The sequence below is a fragment of the Clinocottus analis genome, unplaced genomic scaffold (assembly GCF_023055335.1).
Source record: "Clinocottus analis isolate CAN_PGR_092001 unplaced genomic scaffold, fCliAna1.0.p SCAF_8, whole genome shotgun sequence".
NCBI classification, from domain to species: Eukaryota; Metazoa; Chordata; class Actinopteri; order Perciformes; family Cottidae; genus Clinocottus; species Clinocottus analis.
In genome coordinates, this window is record NW_027176240.1 from 21,148,312 (window position 1) to 21,160,906 (window position 12,595).

The 12,595-nt window shown below is 49.9% G+C and overlaps 1 protein-coding gene across 7 annotated transcripts in view; it reads right to left on the reverse strand.

The window, feature by feature from the left end:
* birc6 (baculoviral IAP repeat containing 6) overlaps positions 1-12,595 on the reverse strand; it is an 82,869-nt gene that overhangs the window by 30,790 nt on the left and 39,484 nt on the right. For 6 of the 7 annotated variants that reach the window (XM_068568334.1, XM_068568338.1, XM_068568337.1 and 3 more), the window contains exons 56-63: positions 11,627-11,758; positions 10,772-10,933; positions 10,488-10,661; positions 8,308-8,507; positions 7,757-8,099; positions 7,088-7,305; positions 6,178-6,342; positions 5,428-5,602 (exon numbers count right to left, since the gene is read on the reverse strand). In XM_068568334.1, coding sequence (XP_068424435.1) covers positions 5,428-5,602; positions 6,178-6,342; positions 7,088-7,305; positions 7,757-8,099; positions 8,308-8,507; positions 10,488-10,661; positions 10,772-10,933; positions 11,627-11,758 — 1,569 coding nt within the window. Of the gene's footprint in view, positions 1-3,995; positions 4,196-5,427; positions 5,603-6,177; positions 6,343-7,087; positions 7,306-7,756; positions 8,100-8,307; positions 8,508-10,487; positions 10,662-10,771; positions 10,934-11,626; positions 11,759-12,595 lie in introns of those variants that run through there. The other variant, XM_068568341.1, reaches the window with a different exon arrangement.

Sequence of the window (12,595 nt, forward strand, 5' to 3'; positions counted from 1 at the left end):
CCCCTTTCTGCAACAAATGGTTGCAAAAAAGTGAATCAACCACATAAAGCCCAGCGAGTAAAATCAGCGGTGCAATTATTAGCAACTGTTTTGTGTGAACGCAGCATTGGGCAGGAAGAAAGAGCCCGTCCTTTCAACTGTCAGGGGGTAAAGGAGGAGCGCTAACAAATTAAAGTGTGTATTAGTTTGTACAGAACATGAGGTCGAGCATTTCTCTTTAACCAGACGGGGAAAATCTCTCAAATAGAAAGTGAAAAACATAAACAACCTGAAACTGATCTTGATGAGAGCCCACAGATCACACTTATTTATTGGTAGAGAAGCTCAGTAAACACACACACACACACACACACACACACACACACAGCGGTCCAGCTATGCAGGGCTTTCCTTCTGCTCCACATGGGTCTGCATTGTGTTCGGAGTAATGAATCATTACCAACCACCTCCAGGCCGGCGTGTTCAGATCAGCCTCCAGCATCACGCCCACTCAACATGACTGATGGACCAGAACAGCCGTTTCCTGAGCGGTGTCGCCCGCCGCCGCTCAGATTACCTTCAGATGGAGCCCGTCTCGGATGAGTAAGAAGGGGCAGCGAGGTGTGGAACATAAAAGAGATGCGATGCTAAATATAACACAAACATTCAAAGAAACAGATCTTGGAACCCTTTAGCGTCAAACAAAAACCTGCACGCAATCCTTTCTTCCATTAGGATGAATGAGTCTTGTGGTGACAGAAGTATTAGCCTCTTGCTAATGGCGTAGCTTCCGGTGATGGAGTGCCAGGCGACGGTGGGGAACTGTAATGTAATCCCAAAAGGCTTCGGCCATGACAGGTGATTAATGCGGAGCGACGCGCTACGCTAACGGGGCCGAGGGAGAAAAGGTAAGTTTGAGGGCCAATCAGAAGAGCTGGAGAGAAATGAGCATCCACTTCTCCAGGGGAGGGAGGGAGATCTGGATGTTTTAGACAATAAGAAGGAAGTTAACGGTGAAGAAGAGCCGGTGTGTTCACGCTTCCTGTTGCTCAGATTTAAAGCCTGAAGAGCAACGGGCTGGTCGGTAATGATCCATGTGCTTTAATGGACACTGTAGATTATGGCTAATGGTTTAATGTATTGATAGAGCTATATGAGACCATTTGTCATCAGCTAATTCATTTCATTCCATTTTGAATTATTAGAAGTTGCATAAATAGACGTTTCTTGGCCACCAGGAGGCAAAGGCTCAGGAACGAGATCCAAAGAGTTTACATGAAGTTACGTCTTCAAACGTTTCAGATCATTCAGCGTTCTTCGCCTATTCACGCCACAAAAGAGTCATAATTATGAGATAATAGTCATAATTATGACTTCATGAATTTATTTAGTTAAGATAAGTTAGATAAGAGAGATGAGATTAGTTTCGATAGATAATTGTATGTTTGTAATTTTGTATAATTGTAAAATATTATACAGGTGGAGGCTTTGAATGAGCCCCGTTGTCTTTTTGTCTCTTCCAACACTGCGATGTTCATTTAAATCTGTTGTGATTTGATTTTATTGTTTAAATTGTGCAAATAAAAACAATTACAATAATAGAGATAAAACTCTTAATCTCTAAATGACTTTTTATTTAATAATTATGACTTTATTATCTCATAACCATGACTTCATTATCTCATAATAATGTACTTTTAACACATAATGACTTTTTATCTCATAAAAATGACTTTTTATTTAATTATGACTTTTTATTGAATATTATGACTTTATTATCTCATAATAACGACTTTTTATCTCATAAATATGACTTTATTATCTCATAATAATGACTTTATTATCTCATAATAATTACTTTTTTATCTCATAATTATGACTTTTTTTTATTTAATTATGACTTTTTATTGAATTATGATCTCATAATAATGACTTTTTATCTCATAATTAGTCCTTTTTCTTTCATATCAATGACTTTTCATCTCATAACAGCTGAGACTCTGGTGTTATACTCTGGTGAAGAGCGAGAGAAGCAGGTTCTTCACCTTCATCTGATCAAACTAACCAAAACAACGGAGCTGAAAAGCAGAACGGCAACATCTCCTCTTCAGGACGAGCTTCCTGCCACAAGCAGACGGCCCCGTGCACAGCGAGCATGAACTCCATTACCCAGAGGCACGAGCTCTGTGTGCCGCGCACGGAGAACACACACAGCAGAGCTGTCGGCTCACTGTTTCATGACAGAAACACTGACTTTGATTGACAGCTCGGAGCTTCTGGCCAGCGGAAGGTGGTCCAAGAGCCCCGAGCTTCAATTAGCCACATGCTACGTAGCACTAATGTCATCGAGCACCTCATTTAACGGTGAAGGCTGAGATTATAAAGGACAACGTGTCATCATTAAGGCCGCGCTTCACCAGAGCATGTGGAGACACACAATCACACAAAGGGCTATGAACTTCATCACGCACACGCACACACACACGGGTGTGTGTCAGGGGCATTTACCAGATAATGAGGAGCAATTACAACACTCACAATGCTTTTTATCAGCGGTTATTTAATGATGAGAGCAGCGGCGCATTAGCAACACGCCGGCGTGCACACAACCAGACGCTCCTGCTACACAACCAGATGCTGCTGCTACACAACCAGACGCTGCTGCTACACAACCAGACGCTCCTGCTACACAACCAGACGCTCCTGAGACACAACCAGACGCTCCTGCGACACAACCAGACGCTCCTGCGACACAACCAGACGCTCCTGAGACACAACCAGACGCACCTGCTACACAACCAGACGCACCTGCTACACAACCAGACGCTCCTGCTACACAACCAGACGCTCCTGAGACACAACCAGACGCTCCTGAGACACAACCAGACGCTCCTGAGACACAACCAGACGCTCCTGAGACACAACCAGACGCTCCTGAGACACAACCAGACGCTCCTGCTACACAACCAGACGCTCCTGCTACACAACCAGACGCTCCTGCTACACAACCAGACGCTCCTGCTACACAACCAGACGCTCCTGATACACAACCAGACGCTCCTGAGACACAACCAGACGCTCCTGAGACACAACCAGACGCTCCTGCTACACAACCAGACGCTCCTGCTACACAACCAGACGCTCCTGAGACACAACCAGACGCTCCTGCTACACAACCAGACGCTCCTGCGACACAACCAGACGCTCCTGCTACACAACCAGACGCTCCTGAGACACAACAAGACGCTCCTGAGACACAACAAGACGCTCCTGCTACACAACCAGACGCTCCTGAGACACAACAAGACGCTCCTGAGACACAACAAGACGCTCCTGAGACACACTGAAACACAAAGAAGTGCCGCATGTGCAGCTGCAAACAGCTGGAATAGACTGTTTACTGGGCAATTAATGTCAGATATTCTGTACTTTTATTTAACTTTTGTAGTCTTCCGTCCACTCGCAGCGCTTTCTGACTACCTGTCACTCACACACTGATGGGAGGGGCTACACCATGCCACCTCATTCACACACTGCAGGAACAGCAGGAAGGGAACAACATGGTCGACCTGCTCATCACTGCAGCACGGTGAACCCTGGAGTGGTTTGTCCCTCTCAGGGACCCTTACTACTGAACAAGGACCAAAGAAGGAGTGGACTGTCCCTCTCAGGGACCCTTACTACTGAACATGGACCAAAGAAGGAGTGGATTGTCCCTCACAGGGACCCTTACTACTGAACATGGACCAAAGAAGGAGTGGATTGTCCCTCACAGGGACCCTTACTACTGAACATGGACCAAAGAAGGAGTGGATTGTCCCTCACAGGGACCCTTACTACTGAACATGGACCAAAGAAGGAGTGGATTGTCCCTCACAGGGACCCTTACTACTGAACAGATCCTGTTCTTAAAAGAAAACAGATGTATAAACTATATATGTGTGTATTGTTACTTGTTGTTGCTCCACAGTGCTGTTATATTGTTCTGACAACATCACTTCAAAATAAAAGCCTCCAATACACTAGTTTTTACTTCACTATAGAATTTGGCGAATAATGAGATTAATCACAGTAAAATCATGAGATTAATCAGTTGCATTTATTTCAACTTTGCCAAAACCTCCTCAGCACAGATGTGCTATATTCTTCTCCTGTGACCTTCAGTGCCGTCTGCGCTTTTTTCCTCCTGCTCGCTTTGTGGCTGGGACGTGAAAGCCTTCATAAAGTGCAGCACAAGAAAAAGAGAGTAGTTTTAAGTGCCGCAGCAGCAGCAGCCGGTCCACAAAGGGTCAGCGCAGCACTAATAACTAGCGAGTCCCCCGAGGAGCCGAGGCCGGATAGAAGCGACGGACTGACCCGACCCGACCGGCGCCGAGCTCCTGTGAGAGCTCTGCTGGAGGCGCCGAGCTCGGGCCAGAGGTCTAAGGACTGAGGACCAGAAGGAGGGGGAGGGGGTTACCTGAGCAGAATAACAGCAGGTTGCATCGACGCAGCACTGCTGCCCCATAATGCATCACATCGTTATGCAGCGGAGACACCCGGCTCTCACCCGAGAGGCCACGCCAGAACGCGCGCGCTGGCTTTGATGGTTAATTAAAACAAAGCGGTGACGCGCTCCGGTTTGGAGACGCTGGAGCTCCATCTGCTGTTTCCTTTGGCCACAAGCCTCCGCCTCCATGGTCAAAGGCACAGGGAGGAAGGCGCAGACGGCTGCCCGTGGCGTTCAGAGGCTCCACGGCAGATGAATCTCAGTGGGTCAAATCATTTGATGGGACGAGGACACAGACGGCGTGATGTGGAGCACCAACAGGACCGACTCATGAACCTCCACAGCGTCTTTCATCCACCCAGCGAGCTCTGAAGACGCCTGCTCCCTCACATGTTCACTGCAGCAACATAGACATGGAAAGGCACCGCGGAGGAGAACGCATACAAGACCTTCAGGACTTTTCTCTGGCGCCAGAGAGAGGGAAGCGATCGCTCGCTTTAGCTAACGCTGTCGCTAACGCTGTCGCTAACTACCCGTACATCCCAGCGCTGGTCGTGTACTGTACAGTTTTGGTACTAAACCCGTTAACGTTCCACTACAAAAGGTGCTTGTGGGTTCATAATGTTGACTGGCAGAGTTACCAGAGCAGGTGGAGAGTTTCCAGGGCAGGAACCCACGTGAAAGCCTAGAACCGTTACCTCCATCATACGCACACAGAGCTTCAAATCTGCATCAAATAACCAAGGATGAAAATGTAAGATGAATAAGCCATCACAGCCCACAAAGGGTGCAGTCAAACAACCAGATGTGTGTGTGTTTCAGTCCATTAAATGACCAATAAGTACGGCTTATTATATCCAGGAGATAGATAGAGAGATAACAAACTTCTGGAGCTTTCTACATGTCCCAACGCCGCCTCTTTGACTGTGTGTGTGTGTGTGTGTGTTTTATTCTCTTACCTGAGTCGTTGCGCAGGTAGGAGGACATGGCGGGGATGAGGCAGGACTGGCTCAGCAGCTCCTGCAGCACCGCCGGCAGAGCCGAGCTGTTGTGCGCTCTGCCGTCCGCCGAGGCGCCGTCGGCGCCGAGGCAGCTGCTGCTGGAGCTCGCCGGGTTGATGTAGCTCGCCAAGACCTGGAGAACCCAAACAATGTGGACGCTGTGAGACGGCGGAGAAGAGGTCCGCCTCGCTCAAGCTGACGTCAGGACGCCGGGTTTCAAGGGGTTTCACATGTTTCAAATGATTTTCAGGGTTTTTTTAAGAGTTTTCAATGTGTTTTAAGTGGTTTTTTTTAGGGTTTTCAAAAGGGTTTTTACAGATTTCAAGGGTTTTAAAAGTTTTTTTAAGAGCTTTCAATGATTTAAGGGGTTTTTAAGTGTTTCTTTTAAGGTTTTGAAGGGTGTTTAAGTTTTTTTTAGGGTTTTCATTGGTTTTTGTGAGTTTTCAAAGGGTTTTCAAGGGTTTTCTATCCTCCATTAGTCCTCTAAGGCGATGATCAAACACAATGTACCATCAGAACTCTGATAGCTGCTGGAAATGGGCCTCTATACACGATGTAGATATTTCATTAAGAACCAGACGTTTACACCTAGAATAGTCTTTCACCACATTAACAATGTAGAGAGGGTATTTATGAGTCATGTAATGTTATCTTCATTGATAAAAACACTTTTCTTTGAAAAATGAGGACATTTCTAAGCGGGCGTACCTGCAGCAGACAGGTGACGTGTTCCTCCTCCAGCCGTTGTTTGGTGAGCGCCTGCTCCACGTCCCAGCCCGAGGCTGTGGATCCGGTCCCAAAACCAGTTCCCTTGGCCCAGTACAGCTGCTGCTCCTCACTGGTCCCAGCACCGTGGCAGCTGGATATCTGCGGCTGTCGACACGAGACAAGAGATGACGCAGCGGGACGGACCGTCTGAGCACTGAATCCCTTTATGTTCATGAGGAGAGAATCTGACAACTCGTGGACTGCAACGCTGTTCTTCTTCATGACATTCATTAGCAAATGGAGCCTAAAAATATCCACGCCGTCCTCCAAAATAAAAGGTGGAAGCCTCCTCTGTCCTTGAACAGGCTAAAAATAAGCAAAAGAAGCATTGTGGGATTGGCTCTGATGGTCAAGTGGAGTGAAAGTCTGGATTAAAGGAGCGAGGAATCAATAAGAGCCAACATGGAGCCCAAGCAGCAATGCATTGTGGGTGAAGAGTTGATGTTTCACGGGACGGGCGTGCCCTTTTATTTAAAAACAGGCGCGCCCATCCCTTCCCACTGCGGCATGCGGCTCAGGGGGCTCAAGGACAACAACACAGGGACAAGTCTTTGGCTCACATTCAAGTCTTCGGCCCCTTGATCCGTCCTCCATAAATCCACAGAAGAAGAGGAGGGGAGGGGGGTTAGGGGAGGGAGGGGGGAGGGGGTTGGACAAGGAGCCCAATATGTCACCTTTCTGTACCTCCCTTTAAGTATTTGATCATTTTATTCATCTCAGATCAGAGTTAACGACACAATCAAACACTGAGGACATTTCTGCCTTTCTGAGGTCAGACTGTCCTTCAAAAGAAAAGTCTGTGTGTGTGTGTCTGTGAGTGTGTGTGTGTGTGTGTGTGTGCGGGCCACACCTCCGACACGCTGGCGTTGGCGTTGGGGTTGCGTGGCGCGTGGTGGCTGAGGGCCGACAGGCAGGCCAGGATGAGGTGGATGGCGCCGATCTCCAGCGCCATGCGGCGCAGCAGCACGCCGTCGTCCGTGGTCAGCGGCGTGCTGCTGAACAGCGCGCGCAGCACGTGGAACGGCAGCGTGGGCAACACGTTGGCCGACGGAGACTGCAGGATGTGACCTGGGGAGGAGGAAACGGACAGCAGGTGAGGAGACCGAGCATCGAGCTCTGGATTAACAGGGATTATACTTTCTGGTCTTGTGACCACACGCTGATGTGGGAGCTACCGTGCAAGGTGCCACCAGACTAGAGGAGCCAGGGACGACGTCATCCCGTCATGAATGCAATAATAAACATGCTAAGAAAGGTACTTGATGCTGCTGCGTGACCTGCATCACTCAACTAGATGAAAACACTCGGACATCAATCACCAGCTGACGAGAAAACAAAACTATCAGAGAAATGATCCTATTAGATTCGTGTCAGACCATCTCGCTAATTAGCTCAGACTAGCGTGAGCGGCTACAAAGACATGCTTAGTATTCAGGAGAAGAAACTACACACACACACACACACACACACACACACACACACACACACACACACACACACACAGTGATCTCAGACTTACTGCCCTCCCCGTCGTCGGTGACCCCCAGCACCAGGCGCAGCAGGCACTGGGCGTGCTTCCTCTCCTTCAGCAGCACCTCGGCGTAGCCGGGCAGGCGCAGGAACAGGCCGAACGCCGCCAGCGAGTGGGCGGGGATGGGCGACATGGTCTGCACCGAGGACGCCTGGGACGCCTGCGACGCCTGCGACGCCTGCTGCTTGCTGACGGGCGGCGGCTCGGCGGAGGCGATGGACTCGGGCGCCTCGTACACCAGCTCGCCCGACTGCTCGATGGTCACCCACTCGAACTGGTCGCTGTCCTTGGGCTTCTCCTGCGTGGCCGAGGGCACCACGGGGGCGCTGACCTGCGACGGAGCGGCGCGGGGGGAGGAGATCAGAGGGCGACGTTAGCAAAAGGGTGACGGGGGAAATGAGACAATGCTGACGGGGGATGTTGAGAGAGAGAGAGGGAACTCTGCAGAGTCAGCACGAGGCCTGCACCTCCACAGTCAATAAATGGAGGTGCAGCTTCGTGGTTGTACTCCAACCCCTGGATGGCGCCTCCGTCCTCACCTGCTGGATGACGTCGGGGTACAGCATGGGCAGCCGCTCGGCGATCAGGGCCAGGCCGCCCATGCCGGCGAACACCTGCAGCGGCGACTGGATGGGGTTGGTCTCCAGCAGCGACTCGTCGGTGGCGGCGTCCAGACACTCCTCGCCGGCCGCCATGGGCTCGTCCTCGGGGCAGCTGTTCAGGATGTCGCAGTGGTCCACTGCGAGGAGAGCAAAGGGAGGAGCTGCTGTGTGTTCACAACCTCAACGGGGACGAGAGTCCCGTCACCCACAACGTGCAGGAAGAGCAAGTTATGAAACCTCTTCCTCCCCCTCTTCGTCTTCAGTGTGTCAGTGCATCACAACACAACTATCACCGCAATACACGAGCTATGTGTTGATGGATGAACTCAGTTCATTCATTCATATGAGTTGTGTTGAGGTGAACTCGGCCATGATGAGGAGCGATAACGAGGACATGGAGCGAGAGCTGTCACTGTCTTTAATACCCACAATCCCTATGGGCAGGTGGTGAAGATGTGCTGGTGAGGAGGAGGAGGGTGTGGCTTCACAATAACGAGGTGTGGCTTCACAATAAATGGGTGTGGCTTCACATTATATGGGTGTGGCTTCAAGTTAAAGGGGTGTGGCTTCACAATAACGAGGTGCGGCTTCACAATAAAGGGGTGTGGCTTCACAATAAAGGGGTGTGGCTTCACAATAAAGGGGTGTGGTTTCACATGATAGGGTTCTTACACTGGAGAGCTTCTCAGTTGCTTCCATGAGGCCGAACAGTATCCTGTATGTGTCTAATACATCTGTAAAACTGATGTTCATGAGAGTTTTACACACAAAGACGTTGTGAAAACTAAAGGTGATAAACGCATGAGGCCGATTAGAAGATGAAGGGAACCACTGACACTGTTCCAATATCATGCCATCTTCTACAACCGATGATGATGATGAAGAGCCTCTCTGTGCTGCAGGGCGCAGACGGCGCTGATGAAATATTCAGCAGAGTATCATCTGAGAGTTGAGCGGGCGTAAATCTTTTACAACCGAAAAGGTGCTTCTGGAATAGTTATGACTGCAGCACCAATAACACTGCTGGGGTTTTATTTCTGTCACAGCGTCCGCAAAGAACCTGAGATGATATGATATGAAGTGAGATGAAATGTGTGGGCGGCGTCGTGACGCCACGGCGATAATCTGGTAATAAAGACTTTAGAAATGAACCCCGGCTCTATTCTGTTGTTCTGTTTCCTCTTTCATTTGTCAAAGAAGCAAACGGAGGAAGAGAAGAGATCCCAATCGCTACAGAGCATCTCCATCTCCATCATCAGCATCAGCAACAGCAACATGATGCCCATGCGTTCAGGCAAAACATCCGCCGGTTGAGTCACTTGAGAACAAACTGTCTGATCTCTCCTGTAATGATCTGACTTCAGCAGCAGCAGCCGAGAGGAGGAGGATACAGATATCAATAAAGATAATGAGCCACAACGTGGAGTGGGCAGCGTCTGGGCGGCGGGCACTTCTAACAACGCGCTGGTTCATTCAACAGGAGGAGAAGCAGCCGGTCTGCACGCGCTCATGTTGGGCAACGCTTCACTTGGGCAACGCTGATCGAGCAGCGATCCAGAGCAAAACAACGGTTCTGCTAGCGAGTCTCGTCTGGTGCAGCGAACACGGCTGGAGTTCCCTTCAGACCATCAGAGCACCAGTGGAGATTTAGTTGTTTGTGACGGTGCAAACTGAGCACGTGTTGTGCGGCGCTCATGGATTAGCTCGCGGGACACGAGCATGACGGAGCAGCTACGAGGTTAAAACAACAAGCTGATGACGCAGTCGGCTTTGCCCTCCAGAGCATGGCTACCCAACCATCAACCGCACAACTCATCCAAACAAACGAGGCTGCGGCTCTGAAACGGGAACTATGGATCGAGGACGGGGTCGCGGAGCGGTTCTGCACATTCAGTGCTGACATCATCAAAACCAGACCGCGGTGTTAAAAGTGAATTTGACCTGGTGCTGACCCTCCAGCCTGCAGGATCAAACAGCTAAATATAACCAGTCCCACAGTCACCACATCGATGGACCGGCGCTGCTGCCTTCTGGGTAAAAGGTCTGTTTAATAAGCTCTGGTGGGCCGCGGGGTCACGACGCCTCCGTGAGGCTCAACGCGGCGTCGGGCGTGGTACCTTTCTCAGTGCGCAGCCTCTTGAAGGAGTCGGTTTTGGACAGGCCCGGGTCGGAGATGACCTTGGAGCCCAGCTTGACCGTGAGGTTGATGGACTGGTAGCCCTGCGGCAGCTTGCGGTCGTACAGCAGCGTCAGCAGCTGGGCCAGGGTCATCTCAGAGGGGAGGGGCTGGCCTGCAGCAGAGGACAGAGGGACGAAGCAAAAAGACATGACCCTCCCGGACGCACGACAGGACGCTTTGAAGCGCAGCGGCGTCCCGCGGCCCTGTGAGCGGGCGGCGTACCTGGAAGCAGCTTGTGGTACAGGTGGAAGACGGGCACGCTGATGGTTTTGGCCGACGGGTCCACGCCGGACGACGCCGTCAGCTTGTCGCTCATCACGCGACCCCGCCGGGACGGAGGTCTGGGAGGGGTGGAGAGCGCTCGCTTGGACTGCGACTTCAAGCCTGATGACACACACACGGACACACACACACACACACACATAAACAGACGGACACGTCACGGGGCTGTTGGGTTCTCATCAAGAGAAACACATGTTCCTGTTTCCAGTCTCTCTCATTGTAGAAAACTAAATGTTTATTTTAACCCGTTAGAAACTGTGGATCCAATTAGTCTCTAAATCTTTTTCTCTGTGTTTGCGTCATCGCAGGAACCCTGAATTAATTCCAATACTTGTGTTTATTGTATGTATTTGTTCAGCAAAGTCTTGGGAAATAAATGTATATCTGCAAAAAAAAATCTTTTTAAAATACATTTTGATGGTAACTATGAACATCCAGCATGATATGAGCCAGATTCCCCAAAAAAGCCTCCTGGAGCGTCAATAAGACACCTATTTGGAAAGATTAGGACCTAAAGAATCAGAATCTGCTACAAAAATCTGAATAAAACAAAGTCTTGGTCTGTTAGGAAGGAGTTTCGGTCAAAAAACTGTCGTTTGGTTCAATTTTTGCTTCCAAAAAGATTTAAAAAACACATGTACAGTGATATTTCTGCCGGGTTTAAATAGCCGTCTATGCAGAGTAGCCTTCACTGCAGCAGAGGTCGGCTCACAGGACGATGGACAGGTGTGTGTGTGTGTGTGTATGTGTGTGTGTGTGTGTGTGTGTGTGTGTGTGTGGGACAGAGTCGAGTACCTGAGGCCACGACCACGCTGTAGTTGTCCTGGAAGCCGCTGTCCGCCTTCATCTTCTCCTTCTCCTCGTGATTCTTCTTCTCCTTGTCCTCCTTCTGCTCGTTGATGAGCTTGGCGGTGATGCTGGGAGTGTCTGTGGAGGAAGAGGAGACGGCGTCACCTCAAGAGGAGCAGCGGAACGGGAAACTCTTCATCAGATAGACGACCTCTACAGGGCCAAAGAGGTTCTTCGTGGTCAAAGCTAACCGCTAACCGCTAGCAGCTCGTTCTGCAGCTCTGTGCTGCACCGATGCCCTTAACGGCCAGGAGAATGAACCGCACATTAACGTCTGGGATTCATTTGCTTCATCGTTTCTGCCATAAAATTGCAGCTATTTTTGGTTCAAAAGCTTCTTCCTCGTCATTTATTCCTGATTGGAATCAGACCTGAGAGACGGGGGAAGAGAAGCCGACGATGTCGCCGCCGGTTGCAGTTATGCTCGTGAAGCAAAGGAGATACTTTAGACTGAGCAAAGGGCGTCGTCTCATCCTCTGACACTCGCACAACCTGAGACAGCGTTGTGCGCTTCATGGAGACACACATGCAGAAGGAGGATCACACACTCAAGACGATGTGAGGAGCTGCGGCGCGAGACATTTACTTCACATTGTGGTCGATTTTAAGGGATCGAGATCTCACACACACACACACACACACACACACACACACACACACAAAAGACACACAAAGCACGTTTTGGCTTTTCATATAAAACATCTAGCATGAAGATATGATCGTCACAGTGATATGAAAGAGATAGCTCAATAAATAAATCAGTAGATTGGGGGGAACTAACTGTGATAGAAACTGACACTTCACTAAGTCCCGCCCCTTTGAATGCAGACCGGCCAATCATAGAGCAGCATCAGCCACCTGCAACCAGGAAACGAGCACCACCCGGCTCTGCGTTAGCGTCCATGACGCGATGCG